This window comes from Clytia hemisphaerica, unplaced genomic scaffold (assembly GCF_902728285.1).
Source record: "Clytia hemisphaerica strain Z4C2 unplaced genomic scaffold, Clytia hemisphaerica genome assembly, whole genome shotgun sequence".
In the NCBI taxonomy this organism is placed as follows: Eukaryota; Metazoa; Cnidaria; class Hydrozoa; order Leptothecata; family Clytiidae; genus Clytia; species Clytia hemisphaerica.
In genome coordinates, this window is record NW_027103650.1 from 89,037 (window position 1) to 116,559 (window position 27,523).

Consider the following 27,523-nt stretch of genomic DNA (forward strand, 5'->3'; position numbering starts at 1 on the left):
TACGCTAATCAATTTAAGGAAAGCGTGGTCTTGATTGATGACTTTTAATTTCGAAAGAGTTTTCTATTTTTTCCTGCTTTGTTGGCAAAAAGATTATTCTCGTGTTCAAAATAATCAGTGCGATGAGTCAAATAGTTATGCAACATTAGTGTGCTCAGAACGAACATCAATCGAGAGATTGGAATGAAACTGATTTACACCAGTTTTGTTATTAATAACTGGCGCATTTTTCATTTATTTGAATCTCAGCGAGTTACCCATTGGTCTCAAACTATCACTTGGCTCATTTCTTAGTCTATCATGCTAGGCCACTAATCCAGACAAAGTAGAAAATAAGCAAAAAAGAACTGAAAGAATGAAAGGAGAGATCGTAGTTTATACACACGAAAAAGCTCGGACGTTTCTCGACATCTTCAGGAACGAATGTCCTAAAGTGCTTGGTGTTTTAGAATTTGAAAAGTAGATACCCTAACTTAATTTTTGAGCTACTACTTTTTGAATTTGACTCACTTGTTCCAAACTTACGATCTTTTAAAGTCAAAATTCACTTTTTCAAAAGAGTAAAAAGGGCTTTTCCAGAATATTGTGACTTTTGACCCCTCGGACAGCAGGTCTAAGTATCAGTTGACCCCATGGACAAACAGAGCAAAATTTTTCCCAAACAGAGCAAGTTTACCCCCCGGACAGGGCAAATTTTGTAGATTTTTCACTACCCCCGGGGGGGGGGGGGTGTGACACTATATCCTCCACCCCTTTTATTATGTAACCTAGAGTAAGCCCCATGGAGAGTTTGCGCTCTTAACGGAGAAGATGGAACGCAAGTTTGATGTTATACTTTATTGTATTTTCATTATTTTCTTCTTCAGCCGAAGCATATACGAAATGAAAAAGAGGCTGGAAATATGGATGGTCAAAGAGAGTAAGTGCTATGAAAATGTAAACGCTTTGCCAACCTATTATCAATTATTTATAAAATGGTGGCAATAAGAACATTTTATAACAACTTTCTTTAGGATTAAATCACAACTAGATGTAGCATTATTATATGGTCGATTCTTCCGGACGCGCGCTATAGGAACTTTTACGTTTAGGCAATGTCGGCGCTTAATTTTGGTTTAGTAAATTGACATTTAAAAGGACCCCCCCCCCAAGGTTTACATGTGAATGCATGAGTGGGATTTTGTCGTTGCCTGAATGTGTGAACTCGAAATAAAAACCTGCATGAACATGAAAATAGACTTTTTCATTGCACGGATTCTACTAAGCGCCGAAATATATTGGCAGTTTTTCAGAATTTATAGCTCGAGCGAGAATTGCAACTTCAGTACTTCCACTTTGTTTCATTTTTTTATTTTGGAGGGGTTAAGTGGCTTATAGCCTGTACTCTCAGCCATATTCTTCATATTGGAACATTTTTGAGCTTTTAGATCCTGAGATCCTAAACTCCTTAGTAAGTAAGTCTTAAGTCTAATGCTAAAACTCAGAGTTGAAATCTATTTTCCAACCGTACTTTAAATTTAAAGCACTTAAAAATTACTTACGGTTTTAAAGTTTTAAGGGAATTCCTTTTTGTGTCAAATATTATGGCGGTGATTGTAGCAATTTTGTACGGAATCTAGGTATGAATTTTCTATTTTCCGCCATTTGAAGGGAGCTTGTTCAAAAAAAAACTATTCAGCACAATTTATTCTTGCAAAGGTCTTCTAATTAGTGATTCAACCATGCATAGCAAACTGTTCACCAAACAACTGTCTGTTAGTTTAAATAGATTGCAGATTGCTAATTGCTCAACCAGATCTTGTAGTAAAAGACATCTCAAGAATGTAGAATAAATATCATTGATTGGCATTTCACATAAATATTATTATTTTTCGAGATTTTTTAGGTAAGCTTTTTTTTTTACTGTTTCAGTTTTGTCTTTCCTTTTGAACATGAATTTTCCAGCGATGAAGGAGGGGCTAAAAGTTAGCTGGAAGTTTTGTTCAAATTTTGTTTTGATTTACTTGCAAAAACAAATCAAAGAGATACAAAGATAAGATATAGCTAGCTTCATTCTTAACAGCGGTCCAAGTGCGAAATTTATTGTTTAAAACTTCTTTTTTTTTTCGGCAAAGTAGATTTCATGCGGCATCGAATACAAAATCAAAAAAAAATATTTTAACAGACACATTATGCTGGTTTTGATTTCTTCACGGTTTACTTTCTGAAGTTTAGGCAGTGTATTTTTTTATTGCTAACTGAAACCATGCTGCCCTATCTAACTTCATTGAAGAATAAATTACCATTCAATGACAGACCTGGCGATGCTAACCAGGTACCAGTACTATCATGCGGACACTCTTTGGTTCCTCATCTGGTCAATTAAATGCTTTTTTTTATAAGAACATTCAACAATTTTGAAGCTTTCATGTTCTTAACTGGAGTTTCAAATCTAAAAATATTCTTAGAATGTTCTTACCTTTTTCTTAGTATTTCAGTGCATTTTCCTAAGGAAACAGGGTGTTTTGGAGTCTACAAAGCCTTAAAATGTTATTAACTTGTTCTTGATAATTTTGCCACCGAAGCCTTATGTTCTTATATAGTTTGTTCTTATAAAAAACGTGTATTCAAGTAGATTTTCAGCGGTTTGTTATTGCGATGTTTAGGATACCTAGACTAGAGTTTTTTGTAGGGCCACCACGCCAGCAATTGAACTCGAATGATATGTAAACAAGTATGAATTAATTTTTTCATTTTTTTTCAGGAAGTTCTTCGTTCCTCCATCACCAGTATGATGCACCAGGTATTTCCTCTTCATTTTTATAATGCATTTTGTTAGGTTGTTCTACTTGAAAAAAAAAATATTAAATGGCTCAAATTTAGCACCGCATAGATCCTCCTTATGGATCCAAAGCAAAGATCAGCCAGAAAAAGCACGGTGCTGATTCGAAATGTTTTAAAGTTATTAAATTTCGACTATTTCATTTAAAAGAACCTGAATATTACATATCCCACTAAAATTGTCCAAAAGCCTCGAAGTCTTCCGTATAATCTGGTGACATCATCGACTGCCAAGAAGAATTTTTTCAAATTAGGCTTAAATAGATTTATAGATTTAAAGGATTTGAATTGCTAAATCAGGAGATAATTGGGTTCAGAGTTTTACTAAACTTGATCTTAAAAATTTCCCAATATCAGTCAGTCATGAAAAGACGACCTATTGAAAAACTCGAGATTGTGACTTAAGTTTCCCTAGGTGACAAAATCTATTCCAGTTCGTAATTTATTTTTATACTGTGCATAAAATTTCAACTCAAAAAAAAGATTATAGAGTAGTCTCTACCCAGTTCTGTTAACCGATTTGCTATACACTTATCAACCCTTAGCGGCGCGGTTGGCTTTTTAGGGGACTGGTAATGAATTCACAAGGAAGATTTCTCTTGTTGCACGGCATTCTTAGGCTACAACTAAATCCAACCACAGATATCTTAACACAAGATCGCAAGCTCGATCGTTACTTGACCTCGGGCAATATTTCTCAGTACAGCCGTCACTAACCGGTCGTATTATACTATACATTGTATTGTACTATACATTATATATACATTATATTGTAATAATGTTTCTTTGTATTTAAGGCGTCCCGTGATGGTGATCTTGAGAAACTGAAGCAGGAATTGGAAGAGCTTTACGTAGATTACCCAGAGGAAGATGCACGCAAACAAGCTCTGTGTCACCGTGATCATTGGGGATTGACACCTCTTCATTATGCGGTCAAATATAATCATTTAGAAGTGGTTCGTATGTTGGTCGAAAAGGGTGCAGGTGGGTTTTCCGTCGTTTAAAAAAGAATCTTCACGAGGTTGCAAACCAAAATTTTGAAACATTTTTATCTTTTGATTTTTTTTTGTCTTCTTGATTTTTTTTCCTTTAGATGAAATTCAAAGTTTCAGGATTTGGTCTACACGTTCTTTGGACCTACCTCGGAGGTCCTATGAATTAACCCATGTCCGTCCTTTCGTCCGTCTGTTACCAGCTTTCCTCGGAAAGCCTTTGCACGTGTAATGTTTTTGGAGCAAATCAAGAAAAATTATATGGGTTATAAACTTCCATGTATAAGATACGATATACACCAAATTATTGGTCTCGGGAGAGGATTCGTGAAGCTCATTTTTCAATTCTTTTTTTCTAGATGCGAATGTTCGCGGCAAGAAAGGAGCAAGACCTATTCACTATTTCACTTGTTTCAATCGTGGATGTAAGTTTGTTTCCCTAAGAACAGTTTCCACAAGAACAGCTTCCACAAGAATAGTTTCCACAAGAACAGTTTCCACAAGAACAGCTTCCACAAGAACAGCTTCCACACAATTATTTCTCTGCCGAAAGCCCAATGTTATGAAATCCATTGGAAGACAGAGAGTTTAAATGCCATGTTTAAACCATTATGGATTCCGTAGTAGGCGAGAGGGCCCGGCCCGGGCGAGAGGGAGAATGAAATTTTTTCAAAATCACTACATCTTAGTAACCGAGAGGGCCAAGTCATGAAATCATACATAAGATGATGATTTTTTACAATTTTCTCCTTTCCGGCCTAACCCATGGTTGGCCTTCGGTCTTTAATTCTCACTCAATATCAAAATAAATACGTCCAAATTATTCTGGTTAGATCATCAAATTTTTTTCATTTATTTTATACAACTGCAGATTTCAAAGACATGACACTTTAAAGATACTTTCCTGACGTGTAAGTAATCCATTTGACGCAATATTCACACTTTAACTTTTCGCCATAGCTGACGCGTCCATCCTTCAATACCTCATTTCATGCGAGGCTGACATCAACGCATTGGATGATAACAATTTCTCACCGTTACATTTTGCATGCTCCAAAGGGAACTTCAAAGTTGTACAAATCCTCACACAATGTGATGGCATTAAAATAGAGGTATTACTTTAATTTTTGTGGTTAGTGACTGTAGTGCAGTGGTAGAGCACCCGTCTACGGTGCGCAAGGTCGTGGGTTCAACCCCCGTCGGGTCAGATCAAAGACGTCGTCTTTAGTACAAAGATGGCACTCGACGCCGACGCCTCTCAGCTTGATTCTCAGCAATTAAGAGAAGGATCAAGGGTAAGTTGAGCAATCCAGGGAGAAAGAGTGGCGCCCTCCCCTGCCTTCGGGTGGATGACTATCGAAAGAGGAGCCTTCGGGTCGCCTTCGACTGCGGCCACAGACTTATAAACTGTGGTTAACCTTTTAATCAATACTTGCAGGAGTATAGAGTAGGAACTTATCACACACGTCATATTTCCACAAAATCAAATCATATTTGAAAGAGAGAAATCACTGACATAAATGAAAGAATTCACTATTTAAGTTGATGGTGAGTCTATCTCGAATATGTTGCAGCGAAAGATACTAGTAGAGGCTCTATGATAGAAAGCAGTTATGTGCTCGTTTAAATAAGATACTTAGGGGTGAAATATTATCAAACAGTAAAATTCAAAAAAGTTAAATGAAGATGAAAAGTGTAAAAAGTTAACTCTTGCAGAACTATGTTGTGATTTTCATATTGAAAAATCTTCGTTCTCTTAAACCATCATGCGAGTTAATTTGTGAACTTTCAGTGGCTAAAGTTTCAGAATTGATTACACGAAACTAACCTGGACTATCGTTTTTTTCTTTGTAGGCTGAAGACAGGTTGAGAAACACACCTCTTCATTGTGCTTGTAGCTATGGTGATATTGTTGTGGTGGACACCATCTTGGATTGTGCTGCAAACCTATTGGCTGAGAACGAAGCTGGGTTTACTCCGTTACACGTTGCTTGTTCACAGGGACACGAAGAGGTACTGCTCTCTCTGTTTAATTATTATCAATAATCTCAAATTCAATTACGTACTGGAATTGATGTTTTAGTATTTCCAAATGTAGAAATAAATTTAGAAGTCTAAGAAAATTAATACGTTTATTTACAATAAATTATACAGGTTTACCATCCGGGGGAGTGGGTTTAATAACTGGTATGTGCGGTGAAAAGATTGGATTTTAGAATATCACTCTTTGAGATTGCATTTTTTCTCAAGTTTTCAATTCTTTTAGAGCAAAAAATCAGAATTTCGGGCGAAGATCATTATTCCCGAATTTGCTGAATTTTCCACCCTTACAGCGCATTTCTGCTATCTTGAAAAACATACCCTTAACAGTTGCACATACCCGTCGGTCAATTTGCCTGCCTGGCCTCTCCCCGGGCTACCATACTATGCTAGTGTACTAAAAGTACTAGAAGTGTAATATTTTCAAACCACTGGTCATTGAGAAAACTGGACACTAACATTTTGTGTAGTTATTCTTTCTTAAGATTGGTCTATTATGGCACCCACCCACGTGTCTATAAAAGAACCTAAATAAAAGTGCGATAACGCTCCTATTCACAATACTCAGTCTCTTCCATTTAAGGCATGGGTTAGATATCACATAGCCTAATTTTCACAAATTTTGCGGACTTTGGCCATTTTCTCCATTTAAAATCAGGATTTTTGATAATAAAATCCCTAGCACATGAAAGAAGTTTTTGATCTTCGATTTTCAGAAATTTACCACTTAAGGTATTTAAATCATCCGATCCATCTGAAACGCCTGGATCGTCCAATGTTTTATTTACTCTACGGTCTTGCCACGTTAGCCAGCTGGTAGTAGTGTTGCGTAAATCATTTCAGCCTTCATCCCTAACGTTATTATTTCGACGACCGTTATGAACGTCAAATGTTCGTTGTTTTGACTTCAAGCATTACTACAGCTCTGCGTTATCTGACGTTGTGGCATTTTCGTATTTTTTTGTGATTTCAACTTCTAAAGGTAGCAAGGTCTTTAAGGAATTCTTGGTTTTCAGTTTCAATTGTGATTTGATCTTCCCGATCATGGATTTTCTCCATACAAACGCACAATGCTAAGATGCAGGTGATAGACAACATGGCTGTCACTCCGCCATATTCTGCTCGATGCTTATAAATGAGACTACCCAACATAGGCCCTATGATGAGTGAAAAACTACACACCGAACCATATAGACCTTGAGTGATACCTTGAAACTCAGGTCGCGTGATTTTGGATAGTAGAGATTTTACACCGGTCAGGTTTAGCGGGACAGCGACGAACATCAACCCGCAAATTGTGACAAACATACCAACTTTTTGACTTGTTTTCGGCATCAAGCGCTCAAAAATGAGCAGCATTAAGGATAATAGAGTCATTACCAATGACCATAAAATGAGATATGTATCGCGAAAATTATTACGTTTACTAATATAATACAAGTAGCCGAACACCATGATGAGTTCGATGCCACCTGCCATGTAAACCAGACCTGTTTGGAAAGGTGTCCAACCGTATTCAAATTCCGCAATAAGTGGTAACAAGAATTCAAACACGGATTGAGCAAGCCATAGCACCGTATCCAGGTAGAATATGACGATGACATTACCCGTACAGAAGCGTGAAATCTCTTCAAAAATATTTGGTTGCGTGCGTCTCTCTTTGTTGTTGTTATTAAGATAAGTTGGTTTCTCTTCCTCCTTGTTGCCATGGTGATTAGACATTTTTCGGTCACGTGACTTTTTATTTTCTTCAGACAGAAGCTTTTTTTCTTCTTCCGTTGCTTTATCGGTGAAGGAAAACTCTTTATCTCTTTCATCCATCAAGTCAGGATTCTCGCGAATGGATTTTGCAAGATTGCGGACCCAGAATAGCGTCACCAACTGCATGATGATCCAAAAACAGGTCATGGCAAGCCCTGGGAACGTGGTACTATCGAATTCGATACCACCAAGCTGATACCGCTTTCGTTGTATGACCATATGGAGTAATGGACCTAACATAAAACCAAAGATACGGCCAAACTCGATCAAGGATATGATACCCGTACGGTGGGTCTTTGGATATAACTCGCAAATCTCACCTTATAAGAGGAAAGAGAAATTCAAATTAATTAATGTAGACGACTGGGAAAACTTAATTTCTGTGTTTTTAAACTTTTTTGACTTGCATTTTCGCTCAGATTTTGAGAGACCTCCATGGAATTGCCTATGTTTTAAGGGACCCTAAGAAAAGTTAAATCATTTGAGGGCATCAACCTCGACGGTGAAAACTTATACTTCATCAACATGGGGAGGGGTAATGTTTTTACTGGAATAACCCGATAGAATAAAAATAAAAAAATATATTTTTCTTTTAATCATACATTCTGTATTTCTGTTTATTTCTAAGAATCCAATTGAATTTTTAAAGAAAATATTAACAGTACTAAGGTATGGATACTAAATTGAATCTTACCAATGGTAGCACCAATAAAGCTATCCCCAAGTCCACAAATAAAACGTCCCGCGAGTGGTAAAAACGGCGAGTAGGGTAGCGCGTAAACGATATTACCGATGATCTGAAAAGTATTCATAATCAATATGATCTCTTTGACTCGTCTTGTCTTGTTGTATGCGTAGCCAACAACGAAAGCTGAAATCATGCTAGCGAACGGATAAGCTGCAATGACAGTCCCGGTGAAAGTTTCGCCGACACCAAATTTTTTCATATACAGCATACAAGTTGGTAAAATCACTGAATATTGAACTCCGATAAAAAACATGCGAAAAATGAAGGCCATGATGAGAAGACGTCGCTTTAAAACGAACGAATGATTCTCTTCTAAACTTGATATCACTTTCATTGTGAATGATGTCGGGTCAGCCTCGATTTGATGTTTTTCAGTGCGGTGTTGTAGATTCTCCCAACTGAAATCTTCTGTGAAGTCTTCTTCTTCTGAGGAAGAACTTCCCTCTGTCGCAAAACCAACTATAATCCTCTTGTCTGTGTAGGTCAGATTTTTAGGACGGTACAGATTTGAAGTCAATGAATTCTTGATATAACTTTGAAAAGCTACATGCTGGTATGGATAATGGCCTGTCCTTCTTGAAATTTTTTCTGAAACTGTACTCATTCTAAAAATGTCATTTCGTCTCGGTTTGTTTTATGTCTCTATTTTTCTAATCTCCCTCAGTCATCTTTTTGTGACACAAAAACAAACCAAGTTCTTGATTTTTTCGCCCTTTATAATAACTGTATTCTTTGACCTATGGATGTGTAATATTTTTGACAAACTTCGTGCCATCTGTAAAACTTTTGTTTAATTTTAAGTCTATAAAAGTTTTGTCTTTTTCTTCTAAATATTCCATTTTTATGTATTTTTTTTTTTTTCGAGAACAGTTCACTGTTATTTCCTATTAACTAAAAAAAGAAAATTTGTTTTTACAAATTTTTTGAAATTCTCACTTTGAATTTTTTCGAAAAACTATTGTCTACTGTAAGCTTGACATTTTATAAAATTTCATCGAAAATTCATTAGCTTTTAGGGTCCCAATGATTGACTGAGCTATTTAAAAATAGGCTGTTTTTTAATGTTATCAATGTACACGTAAAACCCTCATGAATAAGTATGTTTATCGTTCAAAAAAACAAGAGCTGGTTCAGTAGCGTAGCCAAGAGGGGCGCAAAATTTTTGTAGGAGAGCAGATTTTTATGCCATTATAATTATCTTTTAATACCATGAATAGATAATTACAGTGTCATAAAAATCTGCTCTCCTACATAAATTCTGCGCTCCTCTTGGCTACGCTACTGTTGGTATATATTTTACCTAAATGGTATTGCCTATCAAAAACTACCCGATGATATCACGAACTTGACACGTTCAACTTGCCCTACAGTAACGATTGATAAGGCTCGAATGTCATCCAAATTTCACCCCAGTCTCAGTGCTCCGATTGAGCTAGAAACGTCCTCAAGAATGCATTTGTATGCTTACGCTTACTCGCTTACCCCTGTCTGGACATTAAAAATGTAGACACTTTTAAAGTTAAAGTATGTCTCATTTACGCATTTATAGTTTCCTTTGTATAGCATTTTACCACCAAAATTCACCATTGCTGTTCTCTTTTTAGTTGCTGAATCACCTCTTAACCATCGTCGAGAACAGATTCGGATTCGCTAAACTAGCCTCAGTTCTTGAGATGAAGAACAAAGAAGGACAAGGGCTACTCCATTTAGCTGTGTTAGCCTCTCACTACAACATTACAAAGAATTTACTAGAGAGAGGATGTGACGTGGAAAGCCCTATGGAGGGAAACGATACAGTTCTACACATAGCAGCCGTGTCTTGTAATACTGAAATGATCGAACTCATTTTGCGATTCATGTCTTTCAAAGTTTTGGATAAACCAAACGACAAAGGACGTACTGCTTTGCATTACGCTGCACGGTTTGGGAAACATAAAATCGTCAGTTTGTTTCTCAAAAGGTTTGTTTTTCATTACCATATCATCAGTAATATAAGCTAGGATGAAAGTCATGCTCATTTTTATAAGTCTTTTTATAAGTATTTACCGAACTACTCTTTTCGAGCCTCAGATATGCTTGATGTTATGCTGTTTTATGCAACGTGGTTGATCGAGCATTATGCATTAACTTGGAAGATTATTTTGAATTTCATGAGCTGGGCTTTTTCCAAGATTTGTATGAGCCTGGCTTAAAGGCATTATTTCTAATGTTAAAAACATGAAATTTCGATCTAAAGTACTACTCTTACCCTTACAAGACCCTTTAATTGGAAATTGACATCGCATTTTAGGGGTGCAAATATCAATTGTCGTGACAATAATCAAGCTTCCCCGATCATTATGGCATCGGGGAAATCGGGAAATGCGAAAACCGTTCAGATGATGATGCGACAAGAGGCTGATATCTTAATGACGGATCGCGAAGACTGTACTGCTCTTCATGTCGCTACAAAAGAGAATAATTTAGAAGCTGTGCAGGTAAGATGTCCAGAATGTTTTGACAGTTTATTTAACTGCTGAGCTTTATATAACCATAGAAACAGTTTCCAAATCTTGACTTGCCTCGTTTATCAGCAATTTTGTATTTCAAACAGTAATTAATTGACGTCAAATACAATATGTACGGCCACGCTCTTGCGAATGAATGAAAAAGAATGGCAACAATCGATGAAAAATCCACTGAAAATGCTGAAAAATATGGATCCTGTACCGCCAATAAATTGAATTGAATTGAATTGAATATATTTTCGCTGCAACACAGCAGGATAACCCCTTACAAAAAAAAAAATAGATTTCTCTAATACAATGGGGAACCTAGAAGAAACTGAAAAATTATTACAGAACTAAAGAACAAATGAATAAACGATTATCATAATATTAATAGTGACACAAAATAATGAATATAAGAAATATTTTTACTTTTATTTTATGAAAATTTCTTTGAGTAGTTTTATCTATAAAGTTCTTCCTGTTACACGACCCACCCCCTCCCACCCTGGGAAAACACACTAAGCTCATGCACACACAATTACGCACACACACACACACACACACACAAAGATTATTCGTTTTCAGCTTTGTATTTGTCTAAATAGAATTTTGTAGCTAAAGATTTTAGTTCATCAGTATCAAGGTTGTGAAAATCAGTGTCAGGATGATTTATTAGTAACTCATTCCATTGTTTTGACGAAAGACGAGAGAAAGAGTTAAGTCCAAAATTTGTGGTTTTGACCGTTGAAAGTTTTAGTAGTTTAATAGCTTTGCCCCTGGTGCCAGTTTTGTGATCAATTTCATCAAAATTAAGTGTTGATAGGACATCAGATGGAAGATTACCCTGGAGGTATTTTTGAATAAATAAGATATTCATTACTTTCACCTGATCAAAGATTTTGAGTAATTTAAGTTCAGCAAACAGGGGAGTGGCAGAAGTTCTTGGTTCACTAAAGGTCATGAGTCTTAGTGCAGTGTTTTGAAGAGTAAGAATCCTATGTGTGACAGTATTGTCACACAGTCCCCAGAGTTGACTAGCATAGCGAACATGAGAAGCAAAAATTGCATGATAAATGTTTAGAAGGATGTGAATTGGAACATAGTGACGAAGTTTGGATATTGCCCCATTTGCCCTTCTCAATGTAACAGCAACGAAAGAAGTATGAACCTTCCAGTTTAGATGATTGTCAAGGTGAACACCCAAATACTTCACACTCTTACTTGGTGATAGAATTTTCCCGCAAAGCTTAATTCTTGGAATACAGTCCATCTGTCTCCAAGGGGAACGAAAAATAACAAACTCAGTTTTGCTAGCATTCAAAGAAATTTTTTGTGGGGCATTAAGCCAGCTGACTAAAACTCTGAGATCAGCATTAACCCTCCCACAAAGACTCCATACAGTTTTTGAAAAATTTAGTAAATGAGTATCATCAGCAAAATGATATGTTTCAGAGGTTCTTATACAGCGGTGAAGATCGTTTATATACAACAAGAACAGCAGAGGACCCAAGACTGAACCCTGAGGAACTCCATGATTAATAGATTTTAAAAGGGAATTTGAGCCTGAAAGAGAAACATACTGGGAGCGGTTAGTGAGGTAAGATCGGAACCAGTCATTAACAATGCCTCTGACTCCGTAGTGATCGAGTTTTTCAAGTAAGATTTCGTGATCAACTGTGTCGAAAGCCTTTTGTAGATCGACAAATACACCACAGGCAAACCCACCATTGTCAAGATAGTTTCGGATACGTTCGACAATATTAATGAGTGTATGCTCAGTAGAGTCAGCCTTACGAAAACCAAATTGTCGAGAGTAGATTTGATTATGGTTTTCAAGAAAATCAGAAAGACGTGAGTACATCACTTTCTCAAAAAAATTTTCAATGTTAGATAAAAGTGAAATTGGCCTATAATTAGAGACTTCAAGGGGAGAACCTTTGTGTTTGAAGACAGGCACAACTTTGGATATTTTGAGAGTAGAGGGAAAAATACCACTGAGAAAGGAGTAGTTTATCAGCGCCGATATTGGCACAGAAATATCAAGTCTTAAAAGTTTAAGGATTTTTATAGGAATACTATGAGGACCACTTGCTTTATTTATTGAGAAAGAGCCAATCACCTTCGCAATTTCTTGATTAGTGGTTGGTGCTAAGAGGATGGAATGCAGATTTGGATCTTTCATGAAACTGCTGAAGTGATTGTAAGAAGGCGGCATTTTTTCACGAATAGAATCAGCTATAGTAGTGAAAAAATCATTGAAGGAATTGGCTACTTTCTCAGGATCTGATGTCAAAGAGTCACCTGTGATGATTGAAATGGGTGATTCTGAGTTAGCCCTTGTTGAGATTATATCGCGAACACCAGACCAGACTTTTCTAGAGTTTTTAGAATGGAAATCAAAATATCTGATGTAGTGGTTTTTTTTACTACGTCTAGTCAAAGTGACTATCATATTTCGATACCTACGATATAATTCATAGAGTCGATCTTTGGACTCCTTAGTTTTTTTAGCCTTAGCGTGTTTTGTTTGGTAGTGGTCACGTTTTTTGATTGACTTCAAAATTCCTGGCGTTATCCATGGTTTTGTTTTTGATCTAACTTGACGTTTGGTAAGTTTGACTGTGGGTAGATGTCTCTCTACAAGTACTTTCATTCTGTCATTAAAATATTGAAACAGGAGTCTGGATTATGACCAAATCTCAAAAAAGGGGTGGTCCCAATCAACTTCAAGAAAATCCAGAATAAATTCTTCTCGGTTGAAACGAGACCAGTCTTGCTGAAAAAAAGTATTATCTTCACCGGGAAAACTTACCTTCAAATGATGGAAAGAGACAAAACTGGGGGAGATGATCTGATATGGAAAAGCATATGTTGCCAGATACAGTTCCATTATCAGATGGGCTAGAAATAATATTATCAATGAGAGTCCTTGAGTCCTCAGTTATTCTTGTTGGTAAAAGGATCTGTGGAAGTATAAGATTAGAATCGAGGATATCCATGAAGGACATTATTTCTGAATCATCCTCGCATTTTAAAAGATTAAGATTGAAGTCTCCAAGAAGGAGGAGTTGCTTTTTCTCAGAAGAAATTTTACTAAGCAGAGGTTTTAGAAAATCTTGATTGGAGCCAACCATTTTTGGATGGCGATATATAGTACCAACAATGATATTGGTACTGTTTGGTAGGATAATTTCAGCAAAGCATGATTCAAGACTACATGAAGAATAGCAAACTTGGTCTAGGTCTGTCCTAGGTTTGTAAGAGAAAGAGTGTGAAATATATAAGGCTACTCCACCTTTAGAAGATTCAGTTGGTGTAAAAAACTTTTCCTGGTATAGCAAAGTCCTCTTTTTTTTCGAGAGGACTTTCTGTTTCGGTGTCAACAAGGCTTTTGGTTTCTGAAATCCCTATGACACTAAATTTAGAATTGAGGAGGGCAAGCAAATCTTCAAGGTCGTCAAAATGTTTTGAAAGTGAAGCAATGTTCAGGTGAAAGGCAGAAAATTTAGATGGAGTGTTGGCTGCAAGCGATTTGAATTCATCGCAGTCAACATAACTACAGCTATGAGCTTGAAACTGAAATTCAAGCTCATCATCGATTTCGTCACTAAGGCTAGTGACGACCTTGTTGAGATCAGATATTAAGGATCGAAGTTTATCACTCAGTTTATCATAAATGCTTCACGAATGAAATGATAAAGGATAATGACATGTTACAATGTAGGAAATGCCAGAGATTCGTTCATTATGCTTGTTCGGAGCTTCCCGCATACCAAATTCAGCTTTGTCTGCAATACAAAAGCCGACGCTTCGAATGTAAAAAATGTGTTACAGTCACGCCAATACTTTTGGAAAAAATCAAAACAAGTAAGCAAAGAGTCAGAAGTAACCAAATAACACAAACAATAACGGAAGCAGAATGTCAAGATGGAGGTCAGCAAATATTTGAATCTGTTTTCAACACTAGATTGCATAATCTAGAGAAGAAAATGGAGGAACTTATAGCTATGAACAAAGAAGACGTCGCTAAAGAACCAAAACGGGCAACATATGCAGATATCACAAAGGAAGAGGTGAAGAAACAGGAGGTTTATCATCAAGAATTTATTAAAAAAATGAAAAAGAAGAAAGAGAAGAAGATCGCTGGAAGAACTTAACTAGATGTAACATCATTGTCCATCATTTAGGTGAAAATAAAGATGAGAATAAAGAGGAACAGCGGGCCGGTGACAAAGATTACGTGGAGGAAGTTGTAGGAAATCGTATGGGATTAAAGATAAATGTTGTCACTGCAGAACGAATCGGTGCTCGAAAGGATGATATGTTCAAGACGAAAAGTTGGCGGCCATTGAAAGTAACGTTGGCCAATGAAGAAGACAAGAAAAGAATTATGGCCTCAGTCCATAAACTAAATGAAGATAATTTCAGTGTAACAGATGACTTCTCCAAGAAAGAACGTGAAACCATTAAAGAATGGCATGAAAAAGCTAAAGAGAAAACGAAGAATGAGAAGGATGAATGCTGTGTATGGAAAGTGAGAGGTAGCCCTCGGGCTAAGCTCTACTTTAAGAAAATATGTAAAAAGACCGTTATTGATGAACTGTAAATTTGAATTAGATTGTTTCATAGAGGTCAATAGACCTGCGAAATATACTCCTATAATAAAAAAAAACACTTAAACTGGTGGGAAACGCCCGGTGTTTTCGGATATTTTCGTATACAAGATTACTTCACAGGGGTTTAGCTTTGTTCTTGATAGGCCTAAATTTAAGGCCGCTGAGCTCTTAATAAGGCTAGTAAATTGATTGGCGTGAATAGGCTTACTTGAGGCGGCAAGAGAGGTTTTTAGACCGGCAATATGTATTTTTTTCGTGCCTTAGACCGGCGAAATTCACTGTTCGCTGGGTTTTAGAATACAGATCCCTGACGTCATGAGTTCCGTTCACTTTGCACACTTTTTTCCGTAGATGTTGTTGACATCAGAACAACGTAAAGAGATGATTAACATGAAGAACAAAGACAGTAACACGTGTCTTCATGTGGCATGCGCACATGGCTATGAAGATATCGCTAACCTACTCATGGAAAAAGGTGCCGATGTGAAGAGTAGGAATTATAATAACGAAACACCATTACACCTTGCAGCTTATTATGGACAAAACGAGTATGTATTCTTTCGAACTCTGTAATTCCAGCAACAGTTAAAGAACAAACTCGAGCCCAGGCCCTTTTTTCGCTTTTTAATATCCGGATGGCTCAATCACGATCCCCATAAGAAAAATCAAAATGGTGCAATTTTCCATGGGCCTCGTGCCAACTTAAATTTGCACTAGATCTTACTGAATGAAAATTAGCTGGGGTACTTGCGTTGAATTCGAGAATGTCGGAGTTTACGGACAAGGTTACGTTACAGCCAAAACCGTAACGGAAAATACGTTAAAATTAGACGATCTTGAGCAGTTGATTTCAATATAAATGATTGATGCTAAAAAGAAAATTGGGATTGGTTAAAATCATTATATTCACTCCTCCTTTCTCAAAAGGGATAGCCTTAAAGAAGTCATTTAAAAATAAGTATTTTATTAAGTTGTCTTAGTCTAGCAAGCTAGACGACTAATTCAGATATAGTAGAAATAAAACAAAAAGTAATGGAGGGAACAAAGTTTATACAAACTAATATTATCCCGTAACAATTATCGTATTATCATATAACGCCTATACTACTGTATTACACGCATTATAAACGACTCCAGTCTAAGTTGTCTCAACAATGTCGCGTCAGCATTGTATTGTTGTAAAGGGAAAGGGAAAATAGGTAAGTCACATACGAAATTACTTTTGTCGTCACAGTGTTGTGGACAACATTATCGATATTGATAATTCAACCATCAATGACAATGACAGCAATGGAAACTCACCATTACACATGGCTGCCGAAAGTGGAAATTTCGATGTCATCAAGTACCTCTTGAAAAGTGGCGCCAGTATCAATGATAAAACGCCCTTGGTTTAACACCCCTTGAAATTGCAGCTAGTAATGGTCAAACTGACGCAGCTAAAGCTTTGATTTGGGGAGGTATATTTTTGTGTGTGTTTAAAACCGTTGGCTGACAGTTACAAGATTGTTGTATTAATCCGAATTAATGCTCATAGTGGGAAATTCAGTGGTATTTTTGGAAGCTTTTTTTTTAATTTGTGGTGAAATTTCTTCTAAGAGACATTACACTAAAATCACTCCTCTGCTTGATGGGTAAATGTTTGACATTTTTTTATCCTCCGTTATTGGCCTTCTTAAACACGAAAGATCTCGACTAAGAACCCCTCTGAAGTTTTCTTTATAAAAAGTAGACTTAACTTGTTTTTTTGCCTTAAAAGCTGGTGCCCCCGGGATTTTTCCAATTATGACAATCCGTCGTTGTTTTTTCTCGTTTTTCAAGTTCAAATACAGCCGTTTGAGCCCTGGGATTCGGTTCCGATAAAAAGCACAGACGAGAAAAATGCTTAACTCTAGTATCAAAAATTAGTAAATTACTGGTTCTTTGTGTTATTACCTGGGTTCACGAATCATCTTTACTTGACTTTTTAACAGGTGCAGCATCGGGGAGTCGGTGCGAATCAACGGGTTTGAATGCGTTGCATTACGCCAGTATTGGTGGCCATAGTGACATGATTGAATATCTATTGGAGTATTGTGATATCGAAGAAACTGACTTGACAGGACGGAACGCACTTGATCACGCTATTGATAATCTGAATAAGTAAGCTACACACTTTTGCTTCACAAAACTAATGTCTCACTTTGGTTAACGTTTTTTTAAGGAGTCAGCTAAAATTTAGTGTTAGATGTTCTGTTAAAGTTAACCGTTTTTAGATGTAATGAGTTACAAATAATATCATAAATAAATAGTTTAAGCAAACAATACAAGATTTGTTCTTAAGATGTTTTTAAAAATTTTTCTTGTTGATAGATTTTTTCACTCCTGACAATGACCTCTTGTAGTGAGCGTCGAATACGTATATATAGTTTTTAAATAAAAAACATGAAGCTTCTGGTTATTCTTTTTACCATTAAACAATCCTTAATCGTAGAAATTTTAGCGGACTAATTTAGCGCATATAGCGAGCCAGAAAAATCTTGATTTTTTTGGATTTATTTAGCGAATCACGATTTCAAAAATTGCGCGTGGATAAATTTTAGCGAATACTGTATTACTTATTGACGGTAGAGACAAAACTGAACGGCGGAACGACGGATGCCGGAACCTGATGATTGTTCGGCGGATAGCTATTCCGCGGAAACATGATTTTTTTTTTATATTTGTATTCGCAGATCTGATTATCTATTTTTTTTCCATCTGGGCCATCAAGTCAAGCTAACGAAGTATGACATCGCTGAAACTATCTATAAGCACGGCTAGAAGTTGGCCAGTGGTTAAAGCGTTGGTTTCATGTAATAGGGATCCCCAGATCAAGGGGTCGAGTCACCTTAAATTTTATCCCTGTTTGATGTTTCTTTTTTTTGGGTTCCGATTCTGAAAAAATAGGTCTGAGTCCTGAAAAGTTGAGGATGAGCGCTAAGCGACCTAAAGGACCCGTACGGGACGGTGAATAACCCATTCCCTAGCGCGGACTGGGTTGGTCTCACGACTGAAACTTTCTGGAGACGTCAAGCATATCGAGGGGGGGAGCATGCCAAATTCCTCACTCACTGTTACCGTCGCCGGGCTACGGGCGCAAGTACGCTGCAGGACGTCCCCGTACGGACGATGCCGGGTCGTAAGGCTTTTTAGCCGGTCAAATTTTCCATGATGTATAATATCTATTCCTCTTTTTTCTATCTAAGGAAAACTCAGCATAAAATCCCAACCACACCCGGGAACGGTGTATAAAAGACTCAAAGCGAGTGCACAGTGCATTCCTTTATATACGAAAACAGCCATGAGTAGTAGCGATGCTGATTATAGGTGATTATGGTGATTATGGGTGTATGTTGTTATGGATGATTAGTCATAGATGTACCCTCAGGGTGATAAAAAAGAGCAAGATATTATATAATAAAACATCATATTCCGCGGAATAGCGATTCCGCCGGAACCTATCCGGTTCGGCATTCCGGCATCCGCCGTTCTGCGTTGTCTCTACCATTATTGACTGAATTGTTTTCTAGCATTTCTTTGCACTGAAACTTCTTATTGCTAAAAATGTATCACGCCATTAACCACAAAATTTCGCGTGGATAAATTTTAGAGTTCTGTCGATTCGGCGTGTTTTAGCGAGATTTATTTTAGCGAACATAGGAAAACTCGCTAAAACGCTAAAATTAGTCTCGCTAAACTTTTACGATTAAATACAAGCATTTTAAATTAATAAATTGACTACTTTGCTATCAAAATTTTTCAAACCAACCGTTGAGATATTCTTAAGGTATTCTTATGATCTAAGCATTTTTCATAACAGTGATTTGATACGCTCTCTAATTCGATTTTCATAGATAATTGGATTTTCCATCGAATAGGGTAGCGTATATCAAGGCGTCGTTTATGGGAACATCTTATGTTTACGGTGGCTTTCAATATTATCAAATAATGGAGCCTATCGAATAGTCGAACATCGAATTAGAGAGTGTCAACTGTATTTTTATATTTTCTTTACGAACAGAGACGCTGTCTACTCCATATTGAGTCATCGTGATTGGAAGTTAGCATTACGTAATAAAACCATTGATGAAGACAAAAAGTTGACCACGCCCTTGCGAAAATTGATCAAACGAATGCCAGGTGAACGGTTGGTCGCTTACAACCTCGTCCTCGTGTATTCCCGACTTTATTTACGTTACTGATAGAGAAAAAAACTATCTAGCGCTATCAATAGGCATAAAGAAGCCAATAATACACAGGGAACGAGGTTACCTCGATGATGAGAAACATTGCCGAGTGCCGATAGACGGAAGAATGTTGAGTAAATGTTTGTCAGCTGAAAATAGATGCCTTATATGTAATAAACTTCAGATCGGCCTAATTCATTTAGTATAGCTATTCTTTCAATCTTTATGAAAATTGGCTATAATGTATGCCATTCCAACACAATTGGGCCTTAACCTTTCCAGCGCGCAACTTTTAATTTTCACGCTTCCAGCGCGCAAAACATTTTTCAGAAAATAGACATGTTCGGTTTTTTCTCATAACTCAAAACTAGGAATCTTAGAAAAAAAGTAAGGTAGCGTAACCTGAAAAGCTAATCAAAATCTACAACTTAGACCAGTACCAATCCAAATAAGATATTCCAACAAAATGGTAGCATCACGTAAACCACAGTTTTTTTTCACGTTTTTCGGTAATGTCACTTTTTTTGCATTTTTCACTTCTAGAGCAAAAAGTGGGGGGGGGGAGTAATTATAAATCGTCTCTGGCTTATTATCAATCTATAATCATTTTGAAGTAATATACCAAAATCAGCATCCAGAAAAATCTGTATTTGTCACCAGCCGCCCAAATATCGGTCACTTTGCCAAAAATCACGATTTTCGGCTAAAAATCAAATATAAATTTGAAGTACCGGGTGCGCCACAAAGTTTCTCTCTTTGAAACTGATTTTCGAAATTTAAAAACATTCTTATTCCATCGGAAAGAAAAAGATAACTTAATTTTGATGGGTTATTTATGAATTCGATTCATTAGATCAAAAGTTATGCTCAATCAAATAAAAATTTACTTTCAGAAAGTGCCCGAAAACGTTAAAATCGACCTATCAAATCTTATTTAAAATTGGCAATCGCAAGAGGCGTCAAATGATTAAAAACATTTTTTCAGTAACCAAACACATAAATTTGAAACTGATGGAACGAAAGGTTTTTTTAAAATTCATCAAAATCATCATTTACTTTAACGAAACTTCCCCATTTGGTTCAGACGGATAAAGTCTATGTAAGGCTGGATTACCTCGAAACCCATATTTGATGTATTTTATGAATTTTACCAGATTTTTTGCTTTTTTCGACGAAATTATCTTCCTTTATACAACAAAAGGTCATTTAGACAGCTAATTATCATTTTAATGACGAAACGAAATACTGATGCATCATGTAATTATGCTTCTGTTTAATTTGATAGGTCGATTTTAACGTTTTTGAGCACTCAGAAAGTAACTTTTTTATTCAATAGAGCATAACTTTCGATCTATGAACCGAATTTAATAAAGACCATCAAATTTAAGTTTATTTCTTCTTTCCAATGAAATAGGAATGGTTCTTTAAAATTTTTAGATTTCGGGAAATTAGTTTTAAAGAGAGAAACTTTTTTGTGGCGCACCCGGTATTTTATGATAATGTGTTTCCAGAAGCAGCTACAACATCAAAAATGGTGTAAAAGTATTCCCCAACTATCTAAGCAACACTTTAGTCCGTATTCTAGCTCTGAAGCTTTTGAAGGGTATCGGCTACCGTGAAACTAGATGGCATAGTCGGCGACAGTTGCAAAGTGTCCAAAAACCGTAAGCCTTTTGAGGCAAACTCATTGCTATCAAATCTGGTCTCTTTTGCCCATAAGGAATGCTCTAAATGTCAACATAATAATTCGATGTGGCGTTATGTGTTCCTGCCATATTTTGATCCATATAAGCTGTAAGCAGGACATCGTTATGAGCCAGAATTCGGGGATCAGTCGACCGGCGCTGGTGAGTGGAAGAAGTAGTGCAATTCAACATAAAATCAGGCTTCTCAAATTCTTTGGTGCTCCTTTGAAATATATGAGGTGTAGAAAACACTTTTGCATTGAATTTGTCCACTTTCCATGCTCCAACCCTGAAGAAAAAGTAAAAGTACTGTAAGTTTGGGCAGACTCCCATGGTTGTCGAGAAAGTGGTCAAAATGACAAATAAATGGAATTTTTATGCTAAAAAACAAAACAAACCAATATAATTACTTTACTGGATGTTTTGCCATTATAAAAACATGTTTCCATGAAGAAAAGTGGCCTAAACCAGTCAAAAAGTCCGAGAACTTTAGCTAAGTTTGAAAAACCCATTTCTTGGTCGCCATCTTGATTCAGTGTTTTTCTCTACCTTTTCTCCGAAATCTGCTGCCTCACCACGTGATCAAACATACATCACCATATATCAAAAGAAAGCTGAACCTCTACTTTCCGTTTCTCTTACTTCTACGGCTAGCAAGAGCCAATGGGAGAAATATAGCTTAGAAGATCACTATGTCAAAAAAACGACTATACGTCTGCCGGGAACGTATGCTCGACGTGTATGCACGTCTGCCGGGCTGAAAAGGTTAAAATAAGAATTTGCGGAAAATTTGATTTGGCGCGATTGAATAAAAATCAAAGAATGAACGTGTTCAAATAAGGGAAATTTTATAGAGGGAACTGTGTCTTCAAACTAACGCTCTACAGGAAAAAAAATAAAAGTGTCCGAGGATTTAATTTCACTTCTATCTGCATAGTATATGGAAGGGTTTAGTCAAGACGGATCACAGACCTATTATGTAAGTTGGGCTCAAATATTGGCTAGCCTCTTAAGAGCATAATTTTAGGGGTAAAATTGTTTCCCACCTATACAATCATATCTTCTTTTTAAACGGCTGCCTCCAACCATAGTTTGTAGGGTGAAAGGGTGGTAACAAAGATTCTCACCGATTCTCGCCAGCTTCAAATCTCTCACCGACGGATCGAAGGAGCCCATCTTTGGGTTCAATTCTACCAAAGCAATGACATTCAAACAAATTGGGTGGAGGTGGGCATTTGACAACATTTGATGGAAAATTCAATTCAAAACATTCCCCTTTAGATGTTGCTCAATTTGTGTTTGACCGTTGCATCAGTTCACCTGAAGACCTACCCGTGGACAATCCAGATTATGAATTAGTATTGAATTACGAGTTCATTGATGATGTGTACAACGATTGGCCATGTGACATCGTGCGCTATGAAGCGGAGGAGGGCCAAAAGAAAGGAGATGTCTTTACCAGGAAGAAAATCCAACGCATCATGGAACAGAAAGAAACACACACTTTCAGCTATATGGTAAATAAGTTAGTTTGCGATCGCAGTCGAGGGCAACCCAAAATCCCGCTTTTCTTTTTACCTGTCGAACCGAAGGTAGGAGAGGGTGCCACCTCCTTTCCTCGGATTTCTCCACTTACCATCGTCCAAACTTTAGTTTATGAGCATCAAGCAGTATGGCATCCAATTACCATTCTCGAATCTTAGGTATGACCCGGTTGGGCTTCGAACCTTTTATCTTGTGCACGGTAGCCGTATGCTTTACATTCATGCTACCGCCGGCCGTTGAATTAGCTTTGGTATTCTATATCAAAACTATAAAAAAGAATGAAATTACATAACCATAAAAAGTTTAAAAAGTTTAAAAAGAAAAAAGTTCATAAGAGTAGTGTTATTTTACTGGTGATTGTTTTCCCACCTATTCTCCACCTCATATGCCTTTTCACAGAGTTTCTAGCTCGACAAGGTCTTCTTATCTGCTGATTTTGCCAAGCTCGTTCCCTTGGCTGTAGTAGATAGGGACATTGGGAATCTCGTTAATCCATTCATGCGCGTCACTCATTAGATGACGAGGCATTTGGCTACATTAAAGGAGTCATATGTTATGAAATGAGATAACTCAGGTAACGCACTTAATATTTATTTTTATCCACAGGTGGCATACGACAGAGAGGACTTAGTTTCTCATCCCCTTATCCAAGCATCACTCAACAAAAAATGGCAAAAATTCGCTGCATATTTATATTACTTCAAACTGCTGCTTTATGTTTGCTTTCTGACGTCATTGACGGGTTACATTTTGGTGACGGCACCTTTGAGAGAACCATATCGATCTAAAGATTGTACGATCGTCCAAGAGAATGCCACATGGGAGATGATTGTGTTCGTGCACTATGGCAAATTTGCCGTCATCATTCTTGCATTGCTACATTTAATATTTGAGGTAGGGTTTTTCAAAGAAATCATCTCCGATCCTTTGCTCATAATCTACACGCGAATAAAAAGCACACTAAAATCCTACTTTAAAATCTTCCGCTCTCGATTTCTAGGGTTTATGGTGGAAGTCGAGCTTTAATTTCGATTAGGTTTCTCGACCTGGAATTAGCTCAAATATAAATGAAATTCTGATCTCAATTTTCAGATTGTCCAAATGATTGGCCAACTTGGTGATTACCTTCAACTGGACAATTTACTGGAGTGGATCATTTACATTCTGGCAATCGCTAACGTCATTGATGATTTTATTGTCCTGCCTTTCTTACGCAACGGATTAATGTGAGGTTTTTTCGGGATTTTTATTCTGTGACCAAATCCAATCGACTTTTCAAGACCCCTCAAAAATTTTTTAGCCATATTTCAACAATATCTAGGCATAAATTAAATGGTATTTTCCAATGGTACAATTAAAAAAAGTTTGTTATGAATTAAAATTCTGATGATTTCAAATTCAGAATTTCATGGCGCTGCTTCCACGCCAATCTTCAGTTAAATGAGATAACCTAGAGTAAAAGTTGAAAATTCTTTTATAGTCAAAGGAAAGAAACGATTTAATTTTTTTCTGACTCTGATTCGACGTTCTGATTCGACGTTCTCATTATTCGATAATAATGCAAGTCGCCGTCAATAAGCGAACCTCTCATAAACAATGCTCTACTATACTCTATTATTCGAACCCTCTCTTATTTGATGAAAATCTAATTCCCTTTGAAAATCAAAATAGAGAGTAGCCTAGTTAACTAAGCCCGTATTCACAAACATTTTCGGTGCTTTAAAGATTTCTATATTTACGGATTTCAAGTCTGCCTTGGAATACTGTTATTCAGTCAGTCACAACTTGCCATCAGATTTATTCTAGTGACTGAATCAAACTAGCTTAGATTTCTAGGCTAAATAGTCTACTGTATATGCAAAAAGACAAAACTTCTTCAATCTTCTTTTCATTCTGTTTCAGTTGTGGCATGTACCAGAAAAGTTTTGGGTCATTGGCTTTATTTTTGTCATGGTTGAATTTTGTATTATTCATGCGTAAAGTTCCAGTGTTTGGCATCTATATCGTCATGTTCCTTTATGTCTTTAAAACATTCTTCAAATTCTTCGTTGTCTTCATTTTCTTCATCGCCACTTTCGCTTTCGCTTTCTTCATATTACTGAGAGACGGACAGGTAGGAGTATTAGGTTTTACTAAACTGAGCTTTAGCTGTTATTTCAACATGCATGGAGTATTTAAAGCTCGGTTGCTCTTATTTTTGAGTTTTTTATATACTTCGATTTTATCATATTTTGAGACATCAAATAAGTATTATATTATCTTTTTCTGAAAACTGACTCGCTGTCTTCATATTATTGAGGGACGGACAGGTAGGAGTATCGGGTTTTCCCCACTGAGCTTTGTATGAACCCTGGGGCAGGAGTTTCTTTCTCCTGGCCGACCAAAACCTCTGATCGGAGGTTTTTTGAAATTAGTATCCTAATGGTAACAATACTCAATAGTGGTGTAATGCATCTACTTTTTCTTGAACACATATGATGTAGCGCCGTTTGACGTTAGGTAAAGAAAAATGGCTTCTTTGCGGGTACCATTTTGACCCATATCGAGTAGTGCTACAATTAGGTAGCACATTTAAAAAAAACTCTGATAAAAGATGGCGGAAAAAAATAAACTCAGCTACTTTTTCAACATGCATGCGGTGATTTTTTTCCAGTGAATAGCCCATTTAATATATTTTTTTCTAAATTCCTACATTTGGAACCCCTTAATCCCGAAAAATGGATTGACTTGCAATATTGGTCAATGTTTTTAAGTGAAGTATTTAAAAACTCAGCTGTTCTTATTTTCGAGTTTTTTCATACTTCGGTTTGTTCTCTGAAACATAGAAAAACTAATTATTAGCCTTTTCTAAACTCTTGTATTATTCAAATCATACCTCTTGTTAATTATAAAAAGTCCTATAGTTAAAAAAAAAAATATTTTCAGTTGAGGATTGTTTGAATAAGACATGAAAACTGTCAGTATTGATTACACTATCATAAAAAGTTCTCTCGATATTTCTACTTTTTTTTCAGTCACCGGCGTTTAAGAATCCGTGGACGTCACTGGTGAAAGTCGGCGTCATGATGACGGGAGAGATGGGTTTTGATGAATTGTTCTTTTACGGCGGTGGAAAAGTCGATCCTATCTTATGGATCATTTTCATCATTTTTGTGTTGGTTGGTTCTCAACATAATCCTCATGAACTTACTGGTAAGTAGCATGGTTACCCTAGTAACGGGGTTGCTAAGTCACCAGAGCTTTCACCTATAATCCAAGGTTTTGAAAGTCAATTTTACGTTATTTTGAAAAGTCAAGATGACATGTCATACTTTCTAACGGAAGCACCCGACTAGAGCACCCGGAAGTCGATAAAAAATGACCGGAACTGCTGAAGCAAAAATAGATACGAGTACGCGATTCACTGTACTATACTTAATCTTACAGCAGCACGCTACTGTCTGTAAATTTGTAGTATCCTTTTCCTGCAGGGAATTGGATTGGTACGGTATTTTTTTTGTTGAATGTTTTGGGATGGCTAGGAGGCTATAAAAGATTTATTTAATACCTAGAAAATTCACTAAGAGATTTCAATTACAATAGAAAAACCTGAGTTTTTATTGACTTGATGTACTAAAGAAATAATTTACCTAAAAATATGCCTACAACATCATATTATTTTGGGAAAAATGTTTATTCTCGTAGGTCGGTTTGGCAGTCGACGATATTGCAGGAGTTCAAAAACAAGCGGAAATGACCAAATCGACCATGCAGGTGTGTACGGACTGTCAATTCTGTTTGGATTGTTTATTCTGTTTACTTTCACTCATTCTTTTGTCTTTAACCATTCCCTTACATCGTATTCAAATGTAACATCAGTCTTTTACAGCTGATGATTGTAATAAAATTAAATTGAAGTTCTGTAAAGCAAATTGTGTATTTTTTTTCTGAAAATTGTGGCACTAAAGTGCAAACAGTCGGCATTTCCCTTGATTCATCTGTGACCATGAAATGTATCAATATTGCCTTTCCATTTTTAGATTGACATTTGCTTACAAGCAGAAATCACGTTACCAAAAATGTTTCGCACTCGCTTCGTCGTCAAATCACAAAAACTTCGCCCCAACAAAGATGATCTTCCAAATAATATCTCCATGAAAAGTTATATAAAGATCAAAGAAATTCTTCTCAAATCAAAGGTAGAGAATGACTTCTGTTTGGCAAACATGTATCAAAGATTTCGTAAGCCTCAAATACTCTGACAGTGGCATAATTTCTGAATATTTTAACCCCGAGCATTTTTCGATTTTTGTATCCCCAGGATAGTGGGGGTACCATCCTCGAATATTGTTTTTTTGACCTACCTAAGGAGGTCTTGCCAATTGATCCTCGTTCGTTCGTTCGTTCGTTTGTTACCAGCTTTCCTCTTGATTGGCTCAGTCACTTTTTTTTTTTTTTGCACAAAGGCGTGTGTAAACAACATATAAACCCTCAATATGACAGCATGTGACGAATTTCAAAATAAAATCTTTTTGGGGTGAATTACAGACAAAACCGCTAAATAAAGAACTAAATTGCACTCTTTCTATGCATACGCCCATGTTCTTAACCAAATAATCCCATTTTTAGCAAGATACATG

General features: G+C 36.6%; 2 protein-coding genes across 2 annotated transcripts; one reads left to right on the forward strand and one right to left on the reverse strand.

The window, feature by feature from the left end:
- Positions 1-2,118: 2,118 nt before the first annotated feature.
- LOC136803120 (transient receptor potential cation channel subfamily A member 1 homolog) lies at positions 2,119-27,013 on the forward strand. The gene is made up of 20 exons (XM_067059872.1): positions 2,119-2,314; positions 2,744-2,782; positions 3,618-3,804; positions 4,172-4,237; positions 4,773-4,924; positions 5,667-5,825; positions 9,966-10,321; positions 10,652-10,838; positions 15,818-16,014; positions 16,701-16,857; positions 17,288-17,300; positions 17,440-17,608; positions 19,509-19,627; positions 22,641-22,876; positions 23,511-23,798; positions 23,997-24,130; positions 24,807-25,017; positions 25,919-26,096; positions 26,589-26,657; positions 26,924-27,013. Exons 1-20 carry the CDS (start codon positions 2,246-2,248, stop codon positions 26,926-26,928), a joined length of 2,991 nt encoding a protein of 996 aa, XP_066915973.1. The 5' UTR covers positions 2,119-2,245; the 3' UTR covers positions 26,929-27,013.
- LOC136803081 (major facilitator superfamily domain-containing protein 8-like) lies at positions 6,120-9,151 on the reverse strand. Its single transcript, XM_067059831.1, has 2 exons — positions 8,308-9,151; positions 6,120-7,933 (listed from the first exon to the last, which is right to left on the reverse strand). The coding sequence occupies exons 1-2, from the start codon at positions 8,963-8,965 to the stop codon at positions 6,822-6,824; spliced, it is 1,770 nt and encodes a 589-aa protein (XP_066915932.1). The 5' UTR covers positions 8,966-9,151; the 3' UTR covers positions 6,120-6,821.
- Positions 27,014-27,523: the final 510 nt, after the last annotated feature.

Bases quoted from the DNA above. Each gene is read 5' to 3' on its own strand.
- LOC136803120 (XM_067059872.1), top strand. From the start codon at position 2,246: ATGCTGCCCTATCTAACTTCATTGAAGAATAAATTACCATTCAATGAC. The intron at 2,783-3,617 runs GTATTTCCTCTT...TTTGTATTTAAG, and splicing joins TCACCAGTATGATGCACCAG to GCGTCCCGTGATGGTGATCT. The intron at 25,018-25,918 runs GTAGGAGTATTA...CTTTTTTTTCAG, and splicing joins TATTACTGAGAGACGGACAG to TCACCGGCGTTTAAGAATCC.
- LOC136803081 (XM_067059831.1), bottom strand. From the start codon at position 8,965: ATGAGTACAGTTTCAGAAAAAATTTCAAGAAGGACAGGCCATTATCCA. The intron at 7,934-8,307 runs GTAAGATTCAAT...TCCTCTTATAAG, and splicing joins CTTTATTGGTGCTACCATTG to GTGAGATTTGCGAGTTATAT.